At 37.3% G+C, this 27,812-nt stretch overlaps 1 protein-coding gene across 13 annotated transcripts in view; it reads left to right on the top strand.

Annotated features, from left to right (window-relative positions):
- The window catches only part of LOC133636004 (MAP7 domain-containing protein 1-like), a 136,345-nt gene that overhangs the window by 86,844 nt on the left and 21,689 nt on the right, over positions 1 to 27,812 (top strand). For 9 of the 13 annotated variants that reach the window (XM_062029585.1, XM_062029583.1, XM_062029584.1 and 6 more), the window contains 5 exons: positions 1,109 to 1,272; positions 5,047 to 5,155; positions 5,842 to 5,946; positions 15,308 to 15,427; positions 20,263 to 20,411. In XM_062029585.1, the coding sequence (XP_061885569.1) occupies positions 1,109 to 1,272; positions 5,047 to 5,155; positions 5,842 to 5,946; positions 15,308 to 15,427; positions 20,263 to 20,411 (647 nt within the window). The remainder of the gene's footprint in view (positions 1 to 1,108; positions 1,273 to 5,046; positions 5,156 to 5,841; positions 5,947 to 15,307; positions 15,428 to 20,262; positions 20,412 to 27,812) is intronic. The other 4 variants (XM_062029590.1, XM_062029588.1, XM_062029587.1 and 1 more) reach the window with 3 other exon arrangements.

The following is a 27,812-nucleotide window of genomic DNA, read 5'->3' as shown; positions in this document are numbered from 1 at the left end:
GGGACCCACACAAATTTTCAGGACTTATGCAGATCCCAAATACAGATCAGCAGGTACCAGAAGGTAAGAAAAGTTGCTTTTGCATAATATTGAGAAACAAAACACCAGATAATATGTCTTACCTTGTACACACACCATAATAATACTCGTATGTTGAAGCACAGTACAATCCATCAAGCGGTGCAGCTTCATAGCTTACCAAAGTCGTACTAAAACATTTTAATGGATTTTTGAGCGCCGTGTGTAATGTTCTATATTTTCAATGGAACATATAAAATGTTGGTGTTTACTTGAGTCATATTGCAGTCTACATGTATCTCTAATATGTAACTGCTATCTACTGGTCACACTTATCATTACAAAATTGCTTCGAGGTCGGTAAGCACAACCAAAATTATCCCATACATTAGGCGCACCGGGTTATAAGACACACTGTCGAGTTTTGAGAAAATGAAAGGATTTTAAGTGCGCCTTATAGTCCGAAAAATACGGTATATTTGCAGTTGGTTCTCTGTCGACGTCCCACCAAACAACCTTCTTTGTGTCGCACTTCATGCCACAGCAGTTGATACCCCAATGCATATCTTCAACCTAGATTTTAACCCAGGTCTATTTGGTTGAAAAACCTGTTGAGTAATCTCGGCACGTCATTCTAGTACTTAGTTCATCCCGTCTATCGTCCAGGGGTCACCTTTGCCCTCACTGCTCATCAACCCATTGTGTCACCACAGAACTCTGACAAAACGCAACAGAACGGAGCCAAACTGTTGGAAACTGAGACGCACAACATGACAGCAGTTTAGCTGTTTAACAAACGATGGCTGTTTAATTGTTACCCAAAGAAATGAGCCGCGACTGTGCAAAGGAATCGGCATATGCTAAAGCGCTGTTGGACGCTTCTACATATTTACAGTTGCACTTCCTGTTGCGTAATGAGCAGACTTCCATCTGTTTCACGCTTACCATTGTTAAGGACTGCTTTTTCAGCTACTTCAACATTTGCTTTGGGATAACCAATGTATCGAGGAAAATTGGGCAGGCATTCATTAAAGCCTGTTTCTTCTACCTGATATGTGTTTGACGCCCGTGTCTGCGATCACCCCTCCAGCGGCAAAGAAGGCCCAGTGGCTGGAGAAAGAGGAGAAGGCTCGGCGTCTAAGAGAGAGCCAGCTGGAGGACCGCAGGAAAAAACTGGAGCAGCAAAGACTGAAGGCTGAGAAACGCAGAGCCGTGCTTGAGGAAAAACAGAAACAGAAACTAGAGAAGAACAAGGTGAGTTTGATGTCAACAGGTACGTTTACTACCCTGTTGACCCGAATGACTGGTCGTCTCATAGGCGGGGGTCTAGCGGTTTAAACATGCAAGTCAACAGGTGGCGCCAAACAACATCGCCCCAAGTGAGTCAGGGCTTTTCTTTCTGTCTCACGCACCAATGACTTGGGAAGATTCAGCCGTGACAGACAAACCCCAAAACCAGTGAAGTTGGCACGTTGTGTAAATGGTAAATAAAAACAGAATACAATTATTTGCAAATCCTTTTCAACTTATATTCAATTGAATAGACTGCAAAGACAAGATACTTAAGAGGCGGTATGGCGTAGTGCAGGGGTCACCAACGTGGTGCCCGCGGGCACCAGGTAGCCCGTAAGGACCAGATGAGTAGCCCGCTGGCCTGTTCTAAAAATAGCTCAAATAGCAGCACTTACCAGTGAGCTGCCCCTATTTTTTAAATTATATTTCTTTACTAGCAAGCTGGTCTCGCTTTGCCCGACATTCTTAATTCTAAGAAAGACAAAACTCAAATAGAATTTGAAAATCCAAGAAAATATTTTAAAGAATTGGTCTTCACTTGTTTAAATAAGTTCATTATTTTTTTTACTTTGCTTCTTATAACTTTCAGAAAGACAGTTTTAGAGAAAAAATACAACCTTAAAAATGATTTTAGGATTTTTAAACACATGTGGGCTCTGTACCGAGGATGTCGTTGTGGCTTGTACAGCCCTTTGAGACACTTGTGATTTAGGGCTATATAAATAAACATTGATTGATTGATTGATTGATATACCTTTTTACCTTTTGAATTCCTTCCTCTTCTTTCCTGACAATTTAAATCAATGTTCAAGTAAATTTATTTTTTTTATTGTAAAGAATAATAAATAAATTTTAATTTAATTCTTCATTTTAGCTTCTGTTTTTTCGACGAAGAATATTTGTGAAATATTTCTTCAAACTTATTATGATTAAAATTCAAAAAAATTATTCTGGCAAATCTAGAAAATCTGTAGAATCAAATTTAAATCTTATTCCAAAGTCTTTTGAATTTCTTTTAAAAATGTTGTTCTGGAAAATCTAGGAGAAATAATGATTTGTCTTTGTTAGAAATATAGCTTGGTCCAATTTGTTATATATTCTAACTAAGTGTAGATTGGATTTTAACCTATTTAAAACATGTCATCAAAATTCTAAAATTAATCTTAATCAGGAAAAATTACTAATGATGTTCCATAAATTATTTTTTAAATTTTTTCAAAAAGATTCGAATTAGCTAGTTTTTCTCTTCTTTTTTTCGGTAGAATTTTGAATTTTAAAGAGTCGAAATTGAAGATAAACTATGTTTCAAAATTGAATTGTCATTTGTTTCGTGTTTTCTCCTCTTTTAAACCGTTCAATTAAGTGTAAATGTCATTAATTATTAATAATAACATAGAGTTAAAGGTAAATTGAGCAAATTGGCTATTTCTGGCAATTTATTTAAGTGTGTATCAAACTGGTAGCCCTTCGCATTAATCAGTACCCAAGAAGTAGCTCTTGGTTTCAAAAAGGTTGGTGACCCCTGGCGTAGTGTGTAGAACGGCCATGCCAGAAACCTAAGGGTTGTAGGTTCGCTCCCGCCTCTTGACATCCAAATCGCTGCCGTTGTGTCCTTGGGCAGGACACTTCACCCTTGCCCCTGGTGCCGCTCACACTGGTGAATGAATGATGAATGAATGGTAGGTGGTGGTCGGAGGGGCCTTAAGCGCAAACTGGCAGCCTCGCTTCCGTCAGTCTACCCCAGGGCAGCTGTGGCTACAAATGTAGCTTACCACCACCAGGTGTGAATGAATGATGGGGTCCCACTTCTCTGTGAGCGCTTTGAGTATCTAACAATAGAAAAGCGCGATATAAAATCTAATCCATTATTATTATTATTATTACTTAACGTTCGAACTGGAAAACGTTATTTTTTGCAAATATTAGCTCATTTGGAATTTGATGCCTGCAACATGTTTCAAAAAAGCTGGCACAAGTGGCAAAAAAGACTGACAAAGTTGAGGAATGCTCATCAAACACTTATTTGGAACATCCCACAGGTGAACAGGCTAATTGGGAACAGGTGGGTGCCATGATTGGGTATAAAAGCAGCTTCCGTGAAATGCTCAGTCATTCACAAACAAGGATGGGGCGAGGGTCACCACTTTGTGAACAAATGCCTGAGCAAATTGTTGAACAGTTTAAGAACAACATTTCTCGAGGAGCTATTGCAAGGAATTTAGGGATTTCACCATCTACGGTCCGTAATATCATTCAGAATCTGGAGAAATCACTGCACGTAAGCGATGATATTACGGACCTTCGATCCTTCAGGTGGTACTGTATCAAAAAGCGACATCAGTGTGTAAAGGATATAACCACATGGGCTCAGGAACACATGTATTTAAAAAATAATTATAATGAGGGTTGTCTCAAATCCTCCTGAGAACCAGTTTCCTCTGCTGTAGATGTGTTTTGTATAACAGAGGAAAAAAAATTCCTGAATTGTTTGACTCTAATAGACCAATACCTAAGAATGCGCGCTGATCGGTATCGGACGATTGTTGTGGAAAAGTATGCGATTGCCATTGCCGATTAATGCCTTTTTAAAGCGCCACTCACTTAAGATAATAATCACCTTGATTATGGAATGCATTTCTTAGCATCTTAAGTACCATTACCAAGTACCATAAACATGTTATACACCGAAAGCAAGCCAGGAGCAGGCATGCTAAGAGCTATGCTAACCACTAAGCTAGCTTTAAACAACACCAATAGATAAGTGCTTAGTAAAGTTTAAGAATTGTAGATGGAAGCTTGTTCTAGCAGAAAGTAAGCAGATATTTACAGGAAATTAACAAGTAGATTAGTGAGTGTCCATTTATTTTATTTTTTTTCCAGTTAATTTATTTATTTCATTCATAAAAAATCGAACAAAGGAATAAGATAAAAAATCAATCAATCAACATAACATTAAAGTAAAATATGAATAAAAAGGCGCAGAAAGAAGTTAAAAATGTATCAAATCTGCCTCCTAATTTAACAAATGCAACAATTGATTTTCAATGTTGGCGACTACAAAGCCATATTTTAATTTTACAACAATTAAACCAATAATAAAGAAATAATCATACTATCATAATGACTTCTAAATTATTTTTTTTAAAACAGAAAGAGATTTACATTGTTTTAATCCACTGTCGAGAGTAAACTAACACAATACTTATTTCCATTATCACTGTTCGAAATCTAGATTTATTAAATTTGCTTTCAGATTATAATTACTTTCTCTTTTTACAAATCTGTTTTGAATGTTGTTTGGTAGAATTGTTGCATGTGCTTTGTACATGATTTTTAGGATATTATACTCTGCCAGTTCATGACATTTTAATAAGTTATTGGGTTTGAGGGTTCCCTCTAAGCATTTCCAGTAACTCTTTTCTGCAGAAGGAAGATTGGATTTAAATATGTTTTACAGGCACTACTACAATGTTTAAGAGGTGAAAGCCCCCTTAAATTTTAATGTTTGGTTTTCTTTTTTTCTGCTTTGTTTCTTGCCATCCCTGAACCATGCAGTTCTTTTAGAAGTTTTCGAGTTAACTAAGTGGAACGTGTTTACTATGTTTAGTTACAGTGGTAAACATACATGTGGGGAAAACAAAGTACTGTTCACTTAAAAGGCACCAAACGGTGAGAGAACCCATTTGAGCATTTGTTGGGACATAGTTTTGATTGTTCTTGGTTATTCTGCTGCAGGAGCGATACGAGGCAGCTATCAAGAGGTCGACAAAGAAGACATGGGCCGAGATCCGTCAGCAGAGGTGGTCCTGGGCCGGCGGACTCAACCAGACCTCCCGCAGAGAAAGTAAGTTTGGGATGAACATTTTTAAACTTCCAGGTGCCGAATACCATGAGACAAACTGCAACTTAACTCCCGGTTAAATCCGAGCAGTGTTACTCACCCTAATTTGTGGCCAACTGATGCAATTTTAAGAAAGAGTCTAGGAGGCGGTTGCGAGGGCGGAGTACAGAGGTCCCACAGATGACGTCAGTGCTTGCAATTGTCCTGTGAATAGATTGATCTGACAAGTAGTTGGCGCAAGTTTGTTTCATTAGACGAGTCGTGTGAACAGCAAGGGGCTGTGAGGTCCGTGCCCTCTTTTTCAGACTGAACTCCCGTGCCCCCTTGGCACAAACACGTGACTCGCTGCCTTTTTTCAATACCCCAGCAGGAATAGTTTTGATAATTTGTGTGTGTTGGTTTCATTCCAATTCTTTGCATCAGGACTATGGCAAATCCGTCTGACTAAACTAAACCCTTCCCACACTGTTCCTTAAAATCCTTCCCTCCCCTTTGAGCAATTGGGAATAGCGATGCGTCCTCAATGAGATAATGTACTGATTCAAGGGAAGGGTGCGTCCCTAACCTTTCAGATTAAGGGCCCGGGCAGCCCCATCTTTTTCCAGTCAACAGTCGGGGCCGGTGAGAGGCCACCCGCACCCAGGTCTTCATGTGAACAGATGTTGTGTGTTGCGTTCTCTCCGGTGCAGGCAGATGCTCGGCCTCCACGGTCAACTTGCCCAGACAGGTGGACCCTGTCATTAACAACAGGCTGTCCAAGTCCTCTGCCACGCTCTGGAACTCCCCCAACAGAAGTAAGGACGACCCGACGTCAATGTCCTCCAGGCTTCCTTCCCCTCCTCATTCCTCCTTCACTTTCCCCTAACCTGGTTTTTGTTTAATTTATTTTTACTGTTATAATCGTCTCTGGTGACCTGCCTGCCTGCCTGTGCTTGGTGTTTGGTCATTTGCCACACACCTCCCCAACACTCTCACACTGTCGGTCTCGTCTGCATCGTGGTTTTTTGATTTGATTCATTTGGGTTTAAGTCGTCTCTGCATTTTGGATCAAGCTTCCTTCATCTTGAAGTCACTGGGCCATGCTTTGCAATATTGTTTGGTACGTAATTGTTTCATCAGCTCATAAGTTGACATCTCCTTGTGGCATTTTCACGTCTCTTGTCTCCCTCCACCTTTCTGTCGGTGGCTTGGTGTGCTGGTGGTGGTCTTGGTGGTGGATATGACATCGTTGTCGAGTCCACTCGAGCTGAAAGTACATGATTTTTCAGTTCATTTGATGTAGCAGGTGGATCCGGAAAATATTCACAGTAATCACGTTTTTTCACATTACAGCCTTATTCCAAAATGGAATAAATTAAACACTAAACACCCCAAATAGTGTTTTCAAATTCATTAAACAATAAAAAACGTTCAAGTTTAGAATGAAAACTTATTATAAATCTAAGTGTTGCTTTGCATGAATCTCATGATTAAGCTCTGGTACATCCTAATAATCTTTATTCATTGGAGTCCACCTCTTGTAAATTCAGTTGATTGAACACAATATGGACAAACCTAGACTTAGACAAACTTTATAGATCCACAAGGGAAATATTTTTAAAAAAAAATTTTTTTAGAAACACACTACAGTTGTTCCCTGCATCAAGTACCAAATATACTACTCTAAGGTGTGTACCTGAAAAAGGATTTAAAATGGAAGCATGTTAATGTTAGCATGTATCAAGTACTAAACTATGACTAAGGTGTATACCTACAAAATTTGCTAAACAAAACTAGGATACTAACATTACCATGCGTACAGGTATCATTTGTCAAGTAACAAAATATTTGACTCTGAGATGTATACTGTACCTGCAAAACTTATAATTTTATTATTAATGGTTCGGCGAGCCGGATTGAAAATCTTAATGGGGTGCATGTAGGGGTGTAACGGTACGTGTATTTGTATTGAACCGTTTCGGTACGGGGGTTCCGGTTCGGTTCGGAGGTGTACCGAACGAGTTTCCACACGGACATATTAAGTAGCGTAACGTACGTTGTGTAAACAATGCACAACACACGGCATGCTAGCAGCTAACAGGCTAGGATAGACTGACCATACATCCTCTTTTCACCGGACATGTCCTCTTTTGCAGAGCTGTCAGGGCGGAGTTTCTTAAATGCCTCAAATGTCCGGCATTTTAAAGTCAGGGTTGCGTGTATTTTCAATGTACATTCAGGGTTAAGAAGGGGTTAAAAACAAAACAAATTGTGCGCGCAGCAGCATTGGTGAGGGAGGGGCAGAGACAGAGAGAGCGAGAGAGTTATGATAAACGCGCATGCGTCGCCAGGCTCTGCTTTTTATCAATAGATTTATCAAATTAAATTTTTTATTATCTGTAGCAGGGGTGTCAAAAGTGTGCCCCGGAGGCCATTTGCGGCCACTGCTAATGTTTTAAAGGCCCACGGCACATTCTAAAAATACTATTAAAATAAACCAAAACATAACAAAAGTGAAATATAAAAGCTTAAAGGTTAAATGTAATTTAGAAAAAGTTGCAGTGTTGACTAATAAAACAAAGCTGTTTTTTTTTCTTTCAAACTGTCATTGCTCAAAACATAATATTGAATCAAAATCAATGTTATTATGAATTATTGACCTATCCAAGGTTCCCATTACTTCACATGAAATATTCCACTAAGAAAAATATTTTTGGTGGAAAATTTATATTTTGATGTTTTCTTATTGTACCGAAAATGAACCGAACCGTGACCTCTAAACCGAGGCACGTACCGAACCGAAATTTTTGTGTACCGTTACACCCCTAGCTGCATGTGGCCCGCGGGCCGTATTTTGCCCTGGTCTGCCTTAGATGGAGCCCACGTACCACTAGTGGTACCTGTACCACAGTTTCCATGAATTGATTAACGTGGACTCCGACTTAAACAAGTTGAAAAACTTATTGGGGTGTTACCATTTAGTGGTCAATTGTACGAAATATGTACTGTAATGTGCAATCTACTAATAAAAGTTTCAATCAATCAATCAATCAATAAGAATCCCTGCAGTAGAGTGACCTTTCGGTAGGTGCTTTTCTTGATAAACATTTAAGATCTAATAAGAAAAAATGGTTCGGTCCTGTCGTCGCAAGTCATTCTCTACAAACCAGGAAGTTGTGTGCTAACATGCAGCAAACAAGCAAAAATCACTTTTGCTACCCTCTTGTGAGCCGTTCTATCTCTCTGTGTTTTACACTGAGCTTGCCAGGATAAATAAGAGGCTAATTTCATTTTAGATAAACAATAAAATGCTCCAGGAATAGAACATGCGTATGGAAATGCTGCGATACTGTGCAAACAACCCAGGTCAATTGCCAACTGCGGAACCAGGCTTCATAAAAGACGTTGCACACCGATAACCGAAGAGACAGTGATTATATCCTGCTGTCACATGAATGCAGGCATCAATCTACAAGCAAGTCAACAGAACATTCAGTCACCAAGCAGCATATCAGTACTGCTTCCTTCCTTGCCGCATTGGAGGAGGCGGAGGTAAACCACTGTTGCTTAGCAACAGGCGGCAGTCAGTTTATTGACTGCCGTCATAAAACACGCAGCGAAGGTTACAGCCTGTGCTCTTATACAAGGAAAACAGTTTATGAGCCAGGAAGTTATTTCACATTTACACGTAGAAATATACCAGACATGTCGCTGATACATAATGTACATCGTGTGACTTGCAGTGTTGTTTCCGTTGTGCAGAAAAATACAAAGTCAGCAAAACGCATGTCTCTTTTTTTTCAGCTTAATGCACAGCATTTTTGTCAGATTTTGTTGTGAGAACAAACTCTGCCGACAAAAGAGCAATCCTCAAATTATTTTAAGCATTATAGTTTAGAGCACAGGTGTCAAACTCAAGGCCCGGGGGCCAGATGTGGCCCGTCACTTCATTTTATTTGGCCCTCGAAAGCCTGGAAATATTATGTATCAATAAAGTACTGTAACTTTTCTTACTAAATGTATTTTTTCTTTCTATTTCGGGAGAGAAAACAAAATGTACTCCATGTAATCGCAAATTATGTTCACTTAAATATTGTCTCAATATGCAAAAATATATTATTAAACATTCAAACCATTTTTTAAATAGAAATAAATACTAATAATAATGATGTCAAAGCAAGTTATCCATCAAATTGTGCAATGTAAAAGTAGCAATAGATTTCATGGTAAAATTGTGAAATTTACTGTCGTTTTTACAGCATTTTTCTCTAAATGTAAAAAACAGTACTTTTTTTACTGTAATAAACTGTGGTGCCTTTTTTGGCATTTACAGTAATACACCGAAAAATGTACAGTTGTTGATTTGCGGTAAAAACAAACAAACTGGCAGCTCAGGTGCCAAAATGTTACTGTAAAATTGCAGGTTTTTTTATTTACATTAAAAAAAACAAATGTGAAAATTTTACAGTAAAATCTGGCAACTGAGCTGCCTTTTTTTTTTTTTAACCATAAGAACAGTTTTTCCATTTACAGTATATACACTAAATTTTGAGGTGAAATTATTGCAACTTACCATATTTGTTTTACATTTTAGTTTTAAAGAAATCTACTAATAAAATGCATAAAACAATTAAATAATAATAGTATTCACTGTTAGAAGCAGCCCTCTGGGACCAAACATAACTGCGATGTGGCCCTCAGTGAAAATGACTTTGACACCTCAGGTCTAGAAACACATTCCAAAATAACTATAGTACATAATTATTTTTAAACAAAAATATTATTATGCATATTTTTTATAGCTGCATTTAATTCTAACAGTGGTGGATGATACTACAATTTCCTAGTATGGATCTCATACCAAGTAAATGCTGGGCCAGTATCGCCAATACTGATTTTGATACTTTCTACATCTGCATTTTTCAGGATGTTTAAATGATTTTGTCATTTTTTGCTTTTGATTGGTTGATCATGATAATAGTCCGACTAAAACATAGGCTTACTAAAAGCAAAACACGTTTGTATCAACACACTATATATAAATGCAACAATAGAGGACAATGTTTTAATACTAACAAAATTATACAATTATTTCCTTTATATTACGTACAATGGTTAGTGCAAATTAACGTCATTAGAGTTAAATAAGTAAACCAAAGCAAAAACTGATTTTTGTAACTTTTAGCCCTTAAACTTATTTCGAACAATACATTTCAAAAATATAACAAACATATTTGAGATATAATATTCAAATATTTGTAAAAATAAACATAGAAAAGAACTGAAAAATAACAATCTCATCGCGCTAGTTTCAATGCGATACTGCTACTACCCTGGTATCGATAGTATTGATAATTGGTTAGATCCCCTCACCTCTAATTTCTCAGGTACAGTATATCCAGCACCACAAAATAAGCAACTGTAATATATCAGTAATTATAATGTTATCTATGATATTATTTTAGCTTTTAGCTTCCCTCTCAATTTATGACAATAACAATGAAGCATTAAATACACCTAGTTGAGAGTTTAACATGTCAGGAGGTCTTTCAGTATTAGTGTTTTTATTCATGCTTGAATGATACACAAGTCTCCAGCTAGGTGGCAGCAGGCTGCCTGTATTTAAATGTTACAAATTGCGTTAAGAAACTTGGAAATTGTTTGAAGTTGTTACAGATGTTACACCCGCTCATTTCATGAATATACTTTGAAAATCGGGTGATTAAATGCTGATAATAATAAACAGTGATGGGCAGTAACAAGCTCCATGTAGCAAAGCTACGTTGCTTAACTAGATTTTCCATGAGCTTGGCGGTAGCTTAGCTACTTTTTGAACAAGTAGCTTTTCCTTGATTGATTGATTGATTGAAACTTTTAATAGTAGATTGCACAGTTCAGTACATATTCCGTACAATTGACCACTAAATGGTAACACCCGAATACGTTTTTCAACTTCTTTAAGTCGGGGTCCACGTAATCAATTCATGGTAATCCTTTGGCTTAGCGGAGACAGAGGGACGCTTCAAGGTGACGACTCAAAAAAAAAAAAAGAAACATACTTGGCAGAGAGATTATTTCCCTCAGAGTAGATTTTTCCTTTAGTGATGAACACGATGTAGGTCCACAAAACCCACAATGTGTGTTACCTTGGCCATATTTAGAAAAATGTATGCATTTAGAGAAAACAATGGCCAAAACCTTAGTTTTTAGTTGTTTACTCTGTAAACCAAAATCATAACTGCTCTCTCCATCTAAGTCTTTTAACACAAATTCAGGAACACACACATTGTAAAACTGTTTGTTTATTTTGTTGACTGACCGAAGAAATAGTAAATTAAGCTAAACTAAACTAAATAAAGGTGAGTTGAATTCATGAAACGTTTAACTGCACGTAACCATTACCAAATGTTCCCAAACAACACACAATTCATTGTTTTTTTTTTGTCAAGATATAGATAGATTTTTTTTTTTACTCTAGGCGGAGAAAATGAACATTATAGGGGTTGACCAAAGAAAAGGCAAACTAAAATAAATACATACACTGGGGTGCAGAGACCCCTATAGGTAGTTGTAGGGTTTTCCCAACTAAATGACAGATAGTTAATAGTAATGGACCCTTATTGGGTTCATCCGTACACTTTCAGTTACAATAACATTGATATTATACATGTGGGCCCATAGATAGAAATGCAGTTAAATGGGGTCTGTAGCCTAATGCATGTCATACTGGGTGGGTATATATATACGGTATATAATTATATGTATATATATACGTGCGTGTGTGTGTGTGTGTATATATATATGTATATGTATATGTATATGTGTGTGTAGCTTTGATGTAGCAAGCTGCTTTTGCCGTGTATTTTGTTGTGTGGCTTGCTACAGTTCTCTGGGGACAACTTCCCCTGTACTTCGCTACATTTAATCGAGAGTAACTTGTAGCTTAGCTCACTACATTTGTTCAAGTAGCTCGGCCATCACGGTAAATAAATGAATATTATCAGGTTCTTAATAGTATTTCAATTGAGTGGGGGTGTGGAAAAATCATTGAGAACCACTGAATTAATCTAAAAATGATTGCAAATTCACGGAATGTATAGTTTTTACTTGCTCACATTATGTTGCTGTGATTGTGTGTGAGTCACACAGAAAAGTTATCCTTTTCACACCAGAAAATGACGATGGTGCAGGAGTTGTTTTGATTTTTAATCAATTGCAAACTTTATTGCAGTGTTGCTGGTAAAAAAAAAAGTGACCATTTTTGTACTCAATAGTGTGTTTGTTCACTGTGTTGCTTTCGGGTGTTGTCCAGTGAACGGTCACTCTGGTGTGTGTTTGTGGGCGTGTGTTTGTGTGTGTGTGTGTGTTCTTGTATTTATACCCTTCTTGAGACATCAACATGGAAAAGTACCTTCCAGTGAACAAGTTAGGACATAAATCATGGTCCCAATACAGAAAACCATTGCATCTAATAGAAGAGAATGTCTCATTTGCACCCCTGGTGAAGAAATCTATCAAAATGAGGGTGGTCCCAAAAAGGAGGGATTTTTCAAATTTTTCAAAGACTGTGTGTCGGTTTTAAAAGTGCTCCCCCTCTGGTCAACATATGAAATAACAAGTGTGGAAAAAAATTTAAGAGCTCCCCCTCTGGCCAACATATATAATAACAAGTGTGTGTAAGGAATTGAATTTGCCCCCATTGGCCAAAATTAATTTAAAAAAAATAAATATGTATACAGAGACCTACTGTAATAACTTGAAGTAAATAATGAAGATTAAAAACCAATTACAAACAAAAAAAATTAAAAAATAACTAAAAACTTGCCTTTTTTATATTTGCATCGTATGTACTGTATATATTATTAATGTTGTAAATACAAATCTTTGTTTATCTAGAAAGGGTGGTCCTAAAGAGGTCTCAAGATGGTAACAAATACAAGAATGTGTGTGTGGTGGTGTGTGTGTGTGTGTGTGTGTGTGTGTGTGTGTGTGTGTGTGTGTGTGTGTGTGTGTGTGTGTTTTTGTATTTCTACCCTTCTTGAGACATCAACATGGAAAAGTATGAGGACCGGTGAACAAGTTAGGACATAAATCATGCTCCCATTACGGAAAACCATTGCATCTAGTAGAGAATGTCTCACTTACACTCATGGTGAAGAAATCTATCAAAGTGAGGGTGGTCCCAAAAAGGAGGGATTTTTCAAATTGACTGTGTGTCGGTTTTAAAAGTGCTCCCCCTCTGGTCAACATATGAAATAACAAGTGTGTAAAATTCAAAGTGCTCCCCGTCTGGCCAAAATTGAAATTGAAATGCGCCCCCTTCGGCCAAAATTAATTTAAAAAAATATATATGTATATAGAGACCTACTGTAATAACGAAGTAAATATTGATGATTAAAAACCAATTACAAAAAACAAATAAAAATTAACTAAAAGCTTACCTTTTTTATATTTGCATAGTATGTATGTATTATTTATGTTGTAAATACAAATCTTTGTTTATCTAGAAAGGGTGGCCCTAAACAGGTCTCAAGAAGGTAACAAATACAAGAGTGTGTGTGTTCTTGTATTTCTACCCTTCTTGAGACATCAACAAGGAAACGTAGCTTCCATATGAGGAGGTGTGAACAAGTTAGGACATAAATCATGGTCCCATTACGGAAAACCATTGCATCTAATAGAGACTGTCTCACCTACACTCATGGTGAAGAAATCTATCAAAGTGAGGGTGGTCCCAAAAAGGAGGGATTTTTCAAATTGACTGTGTGTCGGTTTTAAAAATGCTGCCCCTCTGGTCAACATATGAAATAACAAGTGTGTAAAATTCGAAGTGCTCCCCCTCTGGCCAACATATGTAATAACAAGTGTGTGTAAGGAATTGAAATGCGCCCCCTTCAGCCAAAATTATTATTTTTTTAAATATATGTATATAGAGACCTACTGTAATAACGAAGTAAATATTGATGATTAAAAACCAATTACAAACAACAAATACAAATAAAAATTAACTAAAAGCTTACCTTTTTTATATTTGCATAGTATGTATGTATTATTTATGTTGTAAATACAAATCTTTGTTTATCTAGAAAGGGTGGTCCTAAACAGGTCTCAAGAAGGTAACAAATACAAGAGAGTGTGTGTGTTCTTGTATTTCTACCCTTCTTGAGACATCAACAAGGAAAAGTAGCTTCCATATGAGGAGGTGTGAACAAGTTAGGACATAAATCATGGTCCCAATACGGAAAACCATCGCATCTAATAGAGAATGTCTCATTTGCACCCCTGGTGGTGAAATCTATCAAAATGAGGGTGGTCCCAAAAAGGAGGGATTTTTCAAATTGACTGTCAGTTTTAAAAGTGGTCAACATATGAAATAACAAGTGTGGAAAAAATTTGAAGTGCTCCCCCTCTGGCCAACATATGTAATAGCAAGTGTGTGTAAGGAATTGAAATGTGCCCCCCTTCGGCCAAAATGTATTTAAAAAGATAAATATGTATATAGAGACCTACTGTAATAACTTGATGTAAATAATGAAGATTAAAAACCAATTGCTCTGTTTATTGCTGTTCTGAATGTTGCTGGGTCGGGTTTGGTTTTGGGATTGGATTGCATTGTTGTGGTGTTGCTGTGTGTTGTTTTGTTGGATTGATTAATAAAAAAAATTTAAAAAAACAATTACAAACAAAAAATTAAAATGAACTAAAAGCTTACCTTTTTTATATTTGCATCGTATGTACTGTGTATATTATTAATGTTGTAAATACAAATCTTTGTTTATCTAGAAAGGGTGGTCCTAAATAGGTCTCAAGATGGTAACAAATACAATGTGTGTGTGTGTGTGTGTGTGTGTGTGTGTGTGTGTGTGTGTGTGTGTGTGTGTGAACAGTGGCAAGAAGTAACTTCTACATTCCTCAGTGTCCTAAATGTGTGTTCATGCTATTAGAAAAGTGTGGGATGATGGCACTTTTCATTATATCTAAAAAGACCTCGTGATGCCTTTTGCGCTTTAGTGTTTAAAGGTAAAAACAACTTGCGTGGGAGTAAATGTCGGTCACTTGTCAACGTCCATCTGTGGATGAATCGTCAACATGTCTTGCAAACACTTTGTAGCAGGTGTTGAGGGAATGCAGCTGACTTGACAATGACCTGCTATTGACTGCGCCCTCTCGTGTCAGCCCGCAGCCTGCGTCTGAGTCCGTGGGAGAGCCGGATCGTGGAGAGGCTCATGACGCCCACGCTGTCCTTCCTCGCTCGCAGTCGCAGCGCCGCCACCCTCCTCAACAACAGCGACTCTTGTGAGTAACACCCCCCAATGTGTCGTTCCCTGGAATCCTGTTTGAATGACTTTTTCTCCGTGTGTATCAATGTATTTAACGATGTGTATATAAGTGCATGCACTTGCACAATTCCCAACCACATTAGTGTATCATTGGACATCATCAGGTGTGCTGAGGGGAATTATCCAATTTCACTTAAGTGGTCCACAAAGGATTATGTATTTTAATTCAGTTCACCATTTATTTTGGACACAACAAACCATCTACACCAGGGGTGTCAAACTAATTTCAGCTCAGGGGCCACATGGAGGACAGTCTATTCCCAAGTGGCCCGGACTGATAAAACCATGGCATAATAGCGTAAAAATAAGGACAACTTCAGATTGTTTTTTTTTTTTGTTTAAAAACAGACCAAGCACATTCAGAAAAATGTACAAATCATAATGGTTTTTACACTTACATGTTGTGGTTAACAGTACTCTATCTTCATACTTTCTGAATAAATGATGTGATAATGTTCATCAGTCAAATAGGCGGAATTTAGTCTGGCAGTTTTAATTTGGACTCATTTCATAAATCACACATGAAGTTAGGAGGGTATACATTTTATTTCCTTATATTTGTGTGCGCCCAGAAAATGAGTCCCTGTGCAGTTGCTGGCCCCACTATGGACTGGACTCTCACTATTATGTTAGATCCACTATGGACTGGACTCTCACTATTAAGTTAGATCCACTATGGACTGGACTCTCACTATTAAGTTAGACCCACTATGGACTGGACTTTCACACTATTATGTTAGATCCACTATGGACTGGACTCTCATTATTATTTTAGATCAACTATGGACTGAACTTTCACACTATTATGTTAGATCCACTATGGACTGGACTCTCACTATTATGTTGGATCCACTATGGACTGGACTCTCACACTATTATGTTAGATCCACTATGGACTGGACTCTCACAATATTATGTTAGATCCACTATGGACTGGACTCTCACTATTATGTTAGATCCACTATGGACTGGACTTTCACAATATTATGCTAGACCCACTATGGACTGGACTTTCACAATATTATGCTAGACCCACTATGGACTGGACTCTCACAATATTATGTTAGATCCACTATGGACTGGACTCTCACAATATTATGTTAGATCCACTATGGACTGAACTTTCACACTATTATGTTAGATCCACTATGGACTGGACTTTCACACTATTATGTTAGATCCACTATGGACTGGACTCTCACACTATTATGTTAGATCCACTATGGACTGGACTCTCACAATATTATGTTAGATCCACTATGGACTGGACTCTCACAATATTATGTTAGATCCATTATGGATTGGACTCTCACTATTATGTTAGATCCACTATGGACTGGACTCTCACAATATTATGTTTGATCCACTATGGACTGGACTCTCACAATATTATGTTAGATCCATTATGGATTGGACTCTCACTATTATGTTAGATCCACTATGGACTGGACTCTCACAATATTATGTTAGATCCACTATGGACTGGACTCTCACTATTATGTTAGACCCACTATGGACTGGACTTTCACAATATTATGCTAGACCCACTATGGACTGGACTTTCACAATATTATGCTAGACCCACTATGGACTGGACTCTCACAATATTATGTTAGATCCACTATGGACTGGACTTTCACACTATTATGTTAGATCCACTATGGACTGGACTCTCACAATATTATGTTAGATCCACTATGGACTGGACTCTCACTATTATGTTAGATCCACTATGGACTGGACTTTCACACTATTATGTTAGATCCACTATGGACTGGACTCTCACACTATTATGTTAGATCCACTATGGACTGGACTCTCACTATTATGTTAGATCCACTATGGACTGGACTCTCACAATATTATGTTTGATCCACTATGGACTGGACTCTCACAATATTATGTTAGATCCATTATGGATTGGACTCTCACTATTATGTTAGATCCACTATGGACTGGACTCTCACAATATTATGTTAGATCCACTATGGACTGGACTCTCACTATTATGTTAGACCCACTATGGACTGGACTTTCACAATATTATGCTAGACCCACTATGGACTGGACTCTCACAATATTATGTTAGATCCACTATGGACTGGACTTTCACACTATTATGTTAGATCCACTATGGACTGGACTCTCACTATTATGTTAGATCCACTATGGACTGGACTCTCACAATATTATGTTAGATCCACTATGGACTGGACTCTCACTATTATGTTAGATCCACTATGGACTGGACTTTCACACTATTATGTTAGATCCACTATGGACTGGACTCTCACACTATTATGTTAGATCCACTATGGACTGGACTCTCACTATTATGTTAGATCCACTATGGACTGGACTTTCGCAATATTATGCTAGACCCACTCGACATCCATTGCACCGGTCTCCCCTAAAGGTTTGGGGGGTCACCCATATCTGCGGTCCTGTGAAGTGAAGTGAAGTGAAGTGAAGTGAAGTGAATTACATTTATATAGCGCTTTTTCTCAAGTGACTCAAAGCGCTTTACATTGTGAAACCCAATATCTAAGTTACATTTAAACCAGTGTGGGTGGCACTGGGAGCAGGTGGGTAAAGTGTCTTGCCCAAGGACACAACGGCAGTGACTAGGATGGCGGAAGCGGGAATCGAACCTGCAACCCTCAAGTTGCTGGCACGGCCACTCTACCAACCGAGCTATACCTCTCCAAGGTTTCTCATTGTCATCCCACTGGGTTGAGTTTTTCCTTGCCCTGATGTGGGCTCTGAACCAAGGATGTCGTTGTGGCTTGTGCAGCCCTTTGAGACACTTGTGATTTAGGGCTATATAAATAAACATTGATTGATTGATTGATTGAGTTGTAGGTACAACACGAAATGTAGAGATTCTTAAAAACATTTATTTAGGTAAAATGTCTCAGGTTACATTACCCACAACGTACAGTATTTGACAACCAAAGCATGAACGTAACAATCCACATTTAAGTAAATAGTGTCCAAACATGGATGTGTTGACACAGCACATAGCTCCGCCCCCTCTGAAGTCATGACTGCTCTCATGGCAGGGGATACCAACAATTGCTACTGCGACACCCAGTAGATTCATTTAGAACAGCAGTTTCTTTCATTCAAACATTTCAGCTAATTTTTTACTTAGCAAACTCATCTCGCGGGCCCGGTAAAACCTGTTGGTGGGCCTGATCCGGCCTGCGGGCCGTACATTTGACATCCCTGACCTACACAATTCAAACAAACAAAAAAGCATCTCCAAAACAATATTATCGTCTGCAAAAACAATAGTGATATTAAAAGAAAATGAAATATAAACAAAGAAACTTGATGTGTGTATTTTAGTCGGGCTGTCAAAGGATTCAAATATTTAACTGCGATGAATTGCATTTTCTCCATCGTTAACTCATAATCAGTCTTGATTAATCATGAATACATTTTTTTAATCTTTGATAAAGTGTACTTTATTGAAATTGTACACTAAACATGGGACTTGACAATTTGTTTGATTCATGCAAATGTTTGTTTTTTAAACAGCTGAACACAAAAATGACTCAAACACTCTTTTACAGACACACAAACACAACATGCAGCGGGCAAGACATTTTCCACCTAATTCAGCCTATTAGTGCTCTCTCTTTCTCCAAATATGATATAAATACATATTTATGTATAAATTTATATATGGCAAACTAGATGGAATAAACATCCTCCGAGACTGGTGATTCTGTCATTTTTTTTGCCTGGGATTGTATAAGAAAAGTGTGAATTAATAATGAACAGTAAATTATGAAGGTGAAAATCAATAGAAGGATTAAAAATGAATGAATAAATAAGTTAAATACTAGAATAGAAACGTACATTTCGTAGATAAATGCTGAATGTTAAATATGCAGTAAAATATTAATAATAATGTACTCTAGAAAAATGCAGCGCTTACTCAAGTCTACCCCTTCTTCTTGTCTATTACTGATCAAATGTAAAAAAAAAAAAAAAAGATTATAGCAATTGTGGTGATTCAATTAAAGAAAAACAGAACAGAAGTGTAAAAATATTAAATACAAATAATGAATAAAAATGGTAATTAATTTTTATAAGTTTTAAAGGGGTCCTATTATACGATACCAACTCTTTTTAACCTATTGGTACCTGCTGTTGTGTATTTTGGACATGCATAATTCCAGTAAAATACAATCAGTAAATAAAGTTCCCAAATATTTTTGTAAACTCCTGGAATCAAATAACTATATTATAATGTATTTAAATGTACATAATATATGCTATATATTTTGTACTTTTAACTTTGGACCCTTATTCCCATTTTTTAATACTGTAATGGAGACTGTAATACATTTTATTTTTAGAATAAAATACGCACTTTACTAGATACCCCTGGTATAAATAGAGTTTAGGTCATAACCTGTTGTCCCACACTTTTTTTGCTTTGAAATGTGATAGCTTTATTCATGTTAGGAATAAATACTAATATCTAATGAAAATGCCTAAATTAATAAAAACGACTATTGATGAGTGTTTTTTAAAGAAAGACTACAGTGTTCCTGGAGGTTTACAAGTAAATAAACTATATTATAAAATACAAATTGTAAGTTGTTAATATTGATATATAGATATGATGTATATATATTTTATATTTTGCCAGGAAAATGTGCCCTAGAAGTTTTTGGTTTCATGTGAACTGCATGCATCCCTAATGTTTGACACCAGCCTGCATGGTGTGTGTACGTGTGTGTGACTCGTGTCTCTGCATGTCCACATGCTACTCAGATTCTCACCACTGCTCCCGTTCAGCTTCAGCCAGCCCGCTCAACGCCTTCTCCCACCACCCGCACCAGAACTCCGCTGAGCGCTGGAGGCTCTCCTCCGCCAGCACGCCTGACATCACCCAGCGCCAACGGCAACGGAACTCCACGCCGGTAAGATGTGTGCTATGGTGTACAATCACTAGTACTCTTTCTAATATTATACATTGAAGTAGATCACCTATTTACACTTGCACAATTCAACATGTCCAAAAAGGAGTTGGAAGAAGCAGAGTTGATTTAATCCTGATTTACCGTATTTTTCGGACCATAGGGTGCACCGGAAAGGTGCACTGCCGATGAGCGGGTCTATTCAGGTCTATTTTTATATGAAAGGCGCACCGGATTATAGGGCGCATTAAAGGGGTCATATTATGATATTTTTCTAAATTTAAAACACTATCTTGTGGTCTACATCAGTGGTCCCCAACCACCACTCCGGGGACCGGCACCGGTCCGGGACACATTTAAATGCACATTTGCTACCGGGCCGCACCGAGACATTGAATAATTTATAACCGACCGCATTTTCTCCTACTTAACTTTCGTCAGTCCCAACAGACACACAAATAAGCTTGTTCATAGATGTATTATAAAACTCCTCATAGGAAGTCGCCATTTGCTATTTTTGTTACATCTTTGTTACATGGGACAATGCACATTAATAAACACATAAAATGTTAAGGTGCCAAATCGTAGCCAAAAGCTAGGTTCCATCTGCAGTCCGCGGCAGGTTGATGACCTAAGATCAGGGCAGATCAGGAACAAAGTGACCATAGTAGGTGAAGTGCATAAGGCAGATGGAAAAGTGCTCAATTGTTGCAAAAATTAATTGTGCTGAAGGAAAGAAAATACACATCTCCTTTGGCCTAGTAAGTTAAAGTGCTGGTATTATTGCTCATCGTCCTATTACATAAGTAGTTAGCGATAACGGATGCATTTACGCATGGAAAATTGGACCTAAAAAGCTAACATTAGTGAATTTACCGTAATTTCCGGACTATAAGCCGCACCTGACTATAAGCCGCACCAGCTAAATTTAGGGGAAAATACAGATTGCTCCACATATAAGCCGCACCCGACTATAAGCCGCAGGGTTTTGATGTGTAATTAGCGTAGTATATAGGGGTTCCTGCTACCACGGAGGGGATTGTCGGGACAGAGATGACTGTTTGGGAACGCAAAGTGTCCCATTTATTAACAATAAATCTTTCAATCATTCAATCAAACTTTCACATCTTTGACATGGCGAACAGCATTCGTGCAGAGTACAAATAATACAACGGGGCAAAGTAATACAAAGTGCTCGCCTGTACGTTATCAAAATAGCCAGCCTACCGGTATATGAAAAGTCAGTCTTTAATCATTGTGTCATCGTCTTCCTCCTGCGTACTAAAACCACCGAAATCCTCTTCGTCGGTGTCGGAGAAGAACAGGCCGTAAATAAGCCGCACCGTTGTATAAGCCACAGGGACCAGAACGAGGGGAAAAAGTAGCGGCTTATAGTCCGGAAATTACGGTATGTATGAAATATTGCACAAAATATGAATACATAACTTTTAGAATGGAAATAGTAATCCACAGAAATCTATTGGAACTAATGTCAAAAAGCCGCTGCCTGACCAGGGCTCAGAAAATCTGCAAAGACTCCTCCCACCCCCACCAAGGACTGTTTTCACCGCTGTACTCTAGATCAGTGGTTCTCAAATGGGGGTACGCGTACCCCTGGGGGTACTTGAAGGTATGCCAAGGGGTACGTGAGATTTTTTTAAAATGTCTGTCAAAAAGAACTGTGAAAAGAAATGCAACAATGCAATATTCAGTGTTGACAGCTAGATTTTTTGTGGACATGTTCCATAAATATTGATGTTAAAGATTTCTTTTTTTGTGAAGAAATGTTTAGAACTAAGTTCATGAATCCAGATGGATCTCTATTACAATCCCCAAAGAGGGCACTTTAAGTTGATGATTACGTCTATGTGTAGAAATCTTTATTTATAATTGAATCACTTGTTTATTTTTCAACAAGTTTTTAGTTATTTTTATATATTTTTTTCCAAATAGTTCAAGAAAGACCACAATAAATGAGCAATATTTTGCACTGTTATACAATTTAATAAATCAGAAACTGATGACATAGTGCTGTATTTTACTTCTTTATCTCTTTTTTTCAACCAAAAATGCTTTGCCCTGATTAGGGGGTACTTGAATAAAAAAAAATTTCACGGGGGGTACATCACTGAAAAAAGGTTGAGAACCACTGCTCTAGATAGAGGTTCCGCAGCCTCCGAAGCAGAACCTCCAGGTTCTGTAACAACTTCTTCCCTCAGGCCGTAAGACTCTTGAACGCATCATAATTAAGTTATCCCCTCAACTCCCCCCAAAATGGATTAACTCGCTGGAATAAAAAATACAATACAACATACGTCCATAAATGTGGATGAATGTGAAAAAGTGCAATATATTTATCTTTACAGTAACCTATTTTATTTATATATGCACCTTATTGCTTTTTTTTATCCTGCACTACCATGAGCTTATGTAACGAAATTTCGTTCTTATCTGTACTGTAAAGTTCAAATTTGAATGACAATAAAAAGGAAGTCTAAGTATTTCTAGCTTTCTTATACTGTATATCCATGTTTTTGTCCTTAAATGTGATGTATCACCTATAACCCATGAGATACTAAAGCCAAAAAAAAGCCCACTACTTAACAAAAGTCTATGGAGAACTTTTTTGCAAATGGAAAAGTCCACGGGCTCCCACTAATTGAATGTTATGGTGAGTTTTTTCATGTATTCATTTTTAATGCACTTATTTGCTATATCTATCTGCCACACTTCAAAGGCCGGTCCGTGAAAATAATGCCTACATTAAACTGGTCTGCGGTGCAAAAAAGGTTGGGAACCCCTGGTCTACATAACATGTAATGGTGGTTCTTTGGTCAAAATGTAACATAAATGATGTTTTACAGATCACCTTCAAGTCGCTTTCTGACAGTCACTTCAGGATGCGCCGTTTTGTGGGCGGTCTTATTTACGTGGCTCACCTTCGACAGCGTCTTCTCCCCGTCATCTTTGTTGTAGCGGCGTAGCGTGAAAGGACGGGAGTGGAAGAAGTGTCAAAAGATGGAGCTAACTGTTTTAATGACATTCACACTTTACTTCAATCAACAACGGAAAAGCATCTCCTCATCCGTGGCTCGCTAGTGCAACAACAACACCGGGAATGTGTCCCGTGAAAAACCGTCCGACCGGAACTCTCTAATAACTAAAGTTCCGTGGGTGAATTATGTAAACTCACGACACTGGTAGTTTTTAGCGCTTCCATAGTGAAATACAAGTTAGAACTTTACACTACTTTATATTAGAAATGGCAACAGCGGAAGATGAATATCCCATAAGAAGATAGAGAAAAAGAAGAAGCTTATGACTAAGGTGTCGGCACGGACTACAAAGGCGGACGTGCGCACATTTTCAGGACTTATGCAGATCCCAAATACAGATCAGCAGGTACCAGAAGGTAAGAAAAGTTAGTTTTGCTTTATATTGCGAAACAAAACGCCAGATAATGTCTGCTAATTTTGCGGTCCTTATACACACACCATAATAATACTTGTATATTTAATGCACCGACAATCCATCAAGCGGTTTTGCTTCATAGCTTACCAAAGTTGTACTAAAAACATTTTGACAGATTTTTGAGCGCCGTGTGTAATGTTCTATATTTTCAATGGAACATTTAAAGTTTTGGTGTCGTTTACTGCCATCATATTGCAGTTTACACATTTAACTCTTATGTATGACTGCCATCTACTGGTCACACTTATTACAACATGTACCAAATAAAATTGCTTCAAGGTCGGTAAGCACAACCAGAATTATGCCGGGTTATAAGGCGCACTGTCGAGTTTTGAGAAAATGAAAGGATTTTAAGTGTGCCTTATAGTCCGAAAAATACAGTATTACTATATCTTTTACTGGAAAAATGTGACAGTGTGGCTTGATAAAAGTGAAGAAAACGGGAATAAAGTGTGTAAATAAAATAAAAATAAAAATGATAATTATACAACTCCTGGGAAAATGATGGAATCACCAGACTTAGTGGATATTTCTTCAGTTGTAGAAAAAAAACAGCAGCTAACATACTTGACACAAAACTGTAGTCATTTTAAATGGCAACTTTCTGTCTTTATTAAAAACACTAAAATAAATGAATATAAATTGTGCTAGTGGCCCTGCGATGAGGTGGCGACTTGTCCAGGGTGTACCCCGCCTTCTGCCCGAATGCAGCTGAGATAGGCTCCAGCAACCCCAAAAGGGTTTGTTTTTTAATACATAATTTTTTCGTCAAGTTCCTCAGTTTGTGTTTTTAAAGCCAGAATGTTGCCATTTGAAATAACTACAGTTTTGTCATGTCTGTTATCAGCTTTTTTTTCTACAAAATGAAACTGAATAAATATCCTCATAAACTGTTGATTCTGTCATTTTTTGCCAGAGATTGTATAAGAAAAGTGTGAATTGATAATAAACAGAACATTCTAAAGGTGAAAATCAGTAGAGGGATTAAAAATGAATGAATAAATAAGTTAAATACTAGAATAAAAAAAGACCGATAGAAACGTACATCTCATAAATAACTGCTGAATGTGCAATCAAATATTAATAATAATGTACTGTAGAAAAACGCAGCGCTTACTCAAGTCTACCCCTTCTTTTTGTCTATTACTGATCAAATGTGACAGTTAAAGAAAAATAAAAGATTATAGCGTTTGTGGTGATAAATTAAAGAAAAACAGAACAAAAGTGTGAAAATATTAAATAAAAATAATACATTTGAAAAAGTTTTAAAGGGGTCCTATTGTACAATACCAACTTTTTTAACCTATTGGTACCTGCTGTTGCGTACTTTGGATATGCATATTTCCAGAAAGTTTTAAATCAAACCGTGGATGCGTTACGGAGATGTTTATAAAACAATCTTGCCTTATTTCACACTTCCGGGAAAATAACCGTTTGGAATTTGCCCATTTGGTGACGTCAGTGGATTATCCATATATGGTAGGAATTTAGCCAAAAGGCTTTGCGCTGGCCTGCCATTGTCAATAAACTCCTTACTTTTCTCTATGCTCTTGTTTTGGGGCAGACTGGCTCATACATGCACATGCCTTCTCCACGCTTGCCATTTCTAATACAAAGCAGCGTACAGTCTGAACTTAATCTGTCGGTAGACTCGCTATGGAAGCGCTAAAAACTACAACAAAGATGGCGATGAGAAGACTGGAGCCACGTGAATAAGACCACCTACAAAACTGTGCATCCTGAGAAGACTTTCAAAAAGCAGCGTGAAGATGGTCTGTAAAACATAATCTATGCAACATTAAGCTCTGCTTCTTCCTACTCCTTTTCGAACATGTTGAAAAGAAACTGGAAATTGTGATGTATCATGTTGTATGCTTGCATGTTCGAAATAAACTCAAACTCAAACTCAAACTCAAACATTTAGACCAAAAACTACAGACCACAAGAAATTGTGTTTTCAATTAATGAATAGAAAATGCTGAAGGTGAAAATAAGTAGCGAGATTAAAGGTGAGTGAATAAAAAGATGAATACTAGAATAACAAAACTGACAGAAACGTATAATTCAATAACAAATGTTGATATTTATAATAATGTAGGAAGACGCAGTGCTTACTTCATCCTACACCTTCTCCTTGTCTGTTAAAAAAAAAGAGACAAGTATAGCCTGTGTGGTGATAAAATTAAAAGAAAGAAAAATAAAAAGTATGAACATATGAAATGATAATAAAAATAATAAATGCAAATACAAATGTTAATTATTTCAGAACATTATTAATTAATACTAAATAGAAAATTATTAGGTTTAAATAAGTATAAAGAATAAAGAGGAATGATAAATAAGTAAATACTCGAAGAAGAAAAATTGACAGCAATGTATAATTCATAATAAATGCTGAATGTAAATTAAGCAATAAAATATTAACAATTCAGAGTTTCACTTAATCCTACCACCCCTTCTCCTTGTCTATGACTAATAACAACTATAAGGGGCCTTGGGCCTTGCATGGCTGCTCCAGCCATTAGTGTGTGAACGGGTGCATGTGGAAATAGTGTCAAAGCGTCAAGTATAACCCATTTACCATAAATGAAATGATAATAATAAAAAGTGTGAAAAAATAAAGATTGGAAAAAATTGTAGTAATTTAAGAACATTTTGAAATAATGTAAAATCAAATAACAAAGATGATAATGAATACGTCAATACTGAAGTAAAAAAATTGACAGAATTAAATACTTCATCAAGAAATGTTAAATGTCATTTAAACACAAATGACAAATTAATGAAGTACATTTCTTAATATTGTTATAGGTTGCATACATGATCTTGCTGTTGAGATGAATAATTCACTTTGTAAGTGAAATTGTATGCTGCATTTGTTCCTGCATGTAGGAAAAAGCAGTGCTTTTATTTTAAAGGGCCGAACATAATGATAACAATATATGTTACGTCAAACTTTTCGGAGTGTTTAATTTATAAATCATTCAGCTAGTACAGGGGTCGGCAACCCAAAATGTTGAAAGAGCCATATTGGACCAAAAATACAAAAACAAATCTGTCTGGAGCCGCAAAAAAAAGCCATATTACATGTGTCATGAGATATAAATGTAATTAAGAGGACTTAAAGGAAACTAAATTAGCTCAAATATAGCTACAAATGAGGCATATGCAATATGTACATATCGCTAGCCTAAATAGCATGTTAACATCGATTAGCTTGCAGTCACGCAGTGACCAAATATGTCTGATTAGCACTCCACACAAGTCAATAACATCAACAAAACTCACCTTTGTGCACTCATGCCCAACGTTAAAAGTGTGGTGGACAAAATGAGGCAGAAAAAGTGGCATAAAACACGTCCTAGAAAGTCGGAGAAAGTTATACATGGAAACAAACTATACGGCGAGTTCAAGGACCGCCAAAATAAGTAGGACAAAACGGCGCTCGCCCAATACTCGAATCAGTGAAGCATGTTTAATATAAACAGTGTGATTTATAACAATTAGCGAGGTTTATGTCATGTTTGTCCTCCCACAGAAAACATTCTGAAACAAAAAAATTGTTTTTTTTTCCCCTCATCTTTTTCCATTCTTCATACATTTTTGAAAAATCTCCAGAGAGCCACTAGGGCGGCGCTAAAGAGCCGCATGCGGCTCTAGAGCCGCGGGTTGCCGACCCCCGAGCTAGTACTTTGCAAGGCTAGAAGTAATAGATCTAAACCACACCTGGGCAAATTAAGGCCCGGGGCCGCATGCGGCCCGTTAAGCTTATCAATTCGGCCCGCCAGACATTCCCAAATATTTTTTTTAGATCTTTAAGATGAAAACTGTAGCTGCCATTATGATGTGCAGTGATGTTTTAAAATTACCTTAAATCTTGAACTATACAAAGTATTTCAATGGTTGGAATCTGCGCTTTTGCATGATATACTA

Source organism: Entelurus aequoreus, linkage group LG20, assembly GCF_033978785.1.
Source record: "Entelurus aequoreus isolate RoL-2023_Sb linkage group LG20, RoL_Eaeq_v1.1, whole genome shotgun sequence".
In the NCBI taxonomy this organism is placed as follows: domain Eukaryota; kingdom Metazoa; phylum Chordata; class Actinopteri; order Syngnathiformes; family Syngnathidae; genus Entelurus; species Entelurus aequoreus.
This window is presented reverse-complemented; position numbering and strand designations above follow the sequence as displayed.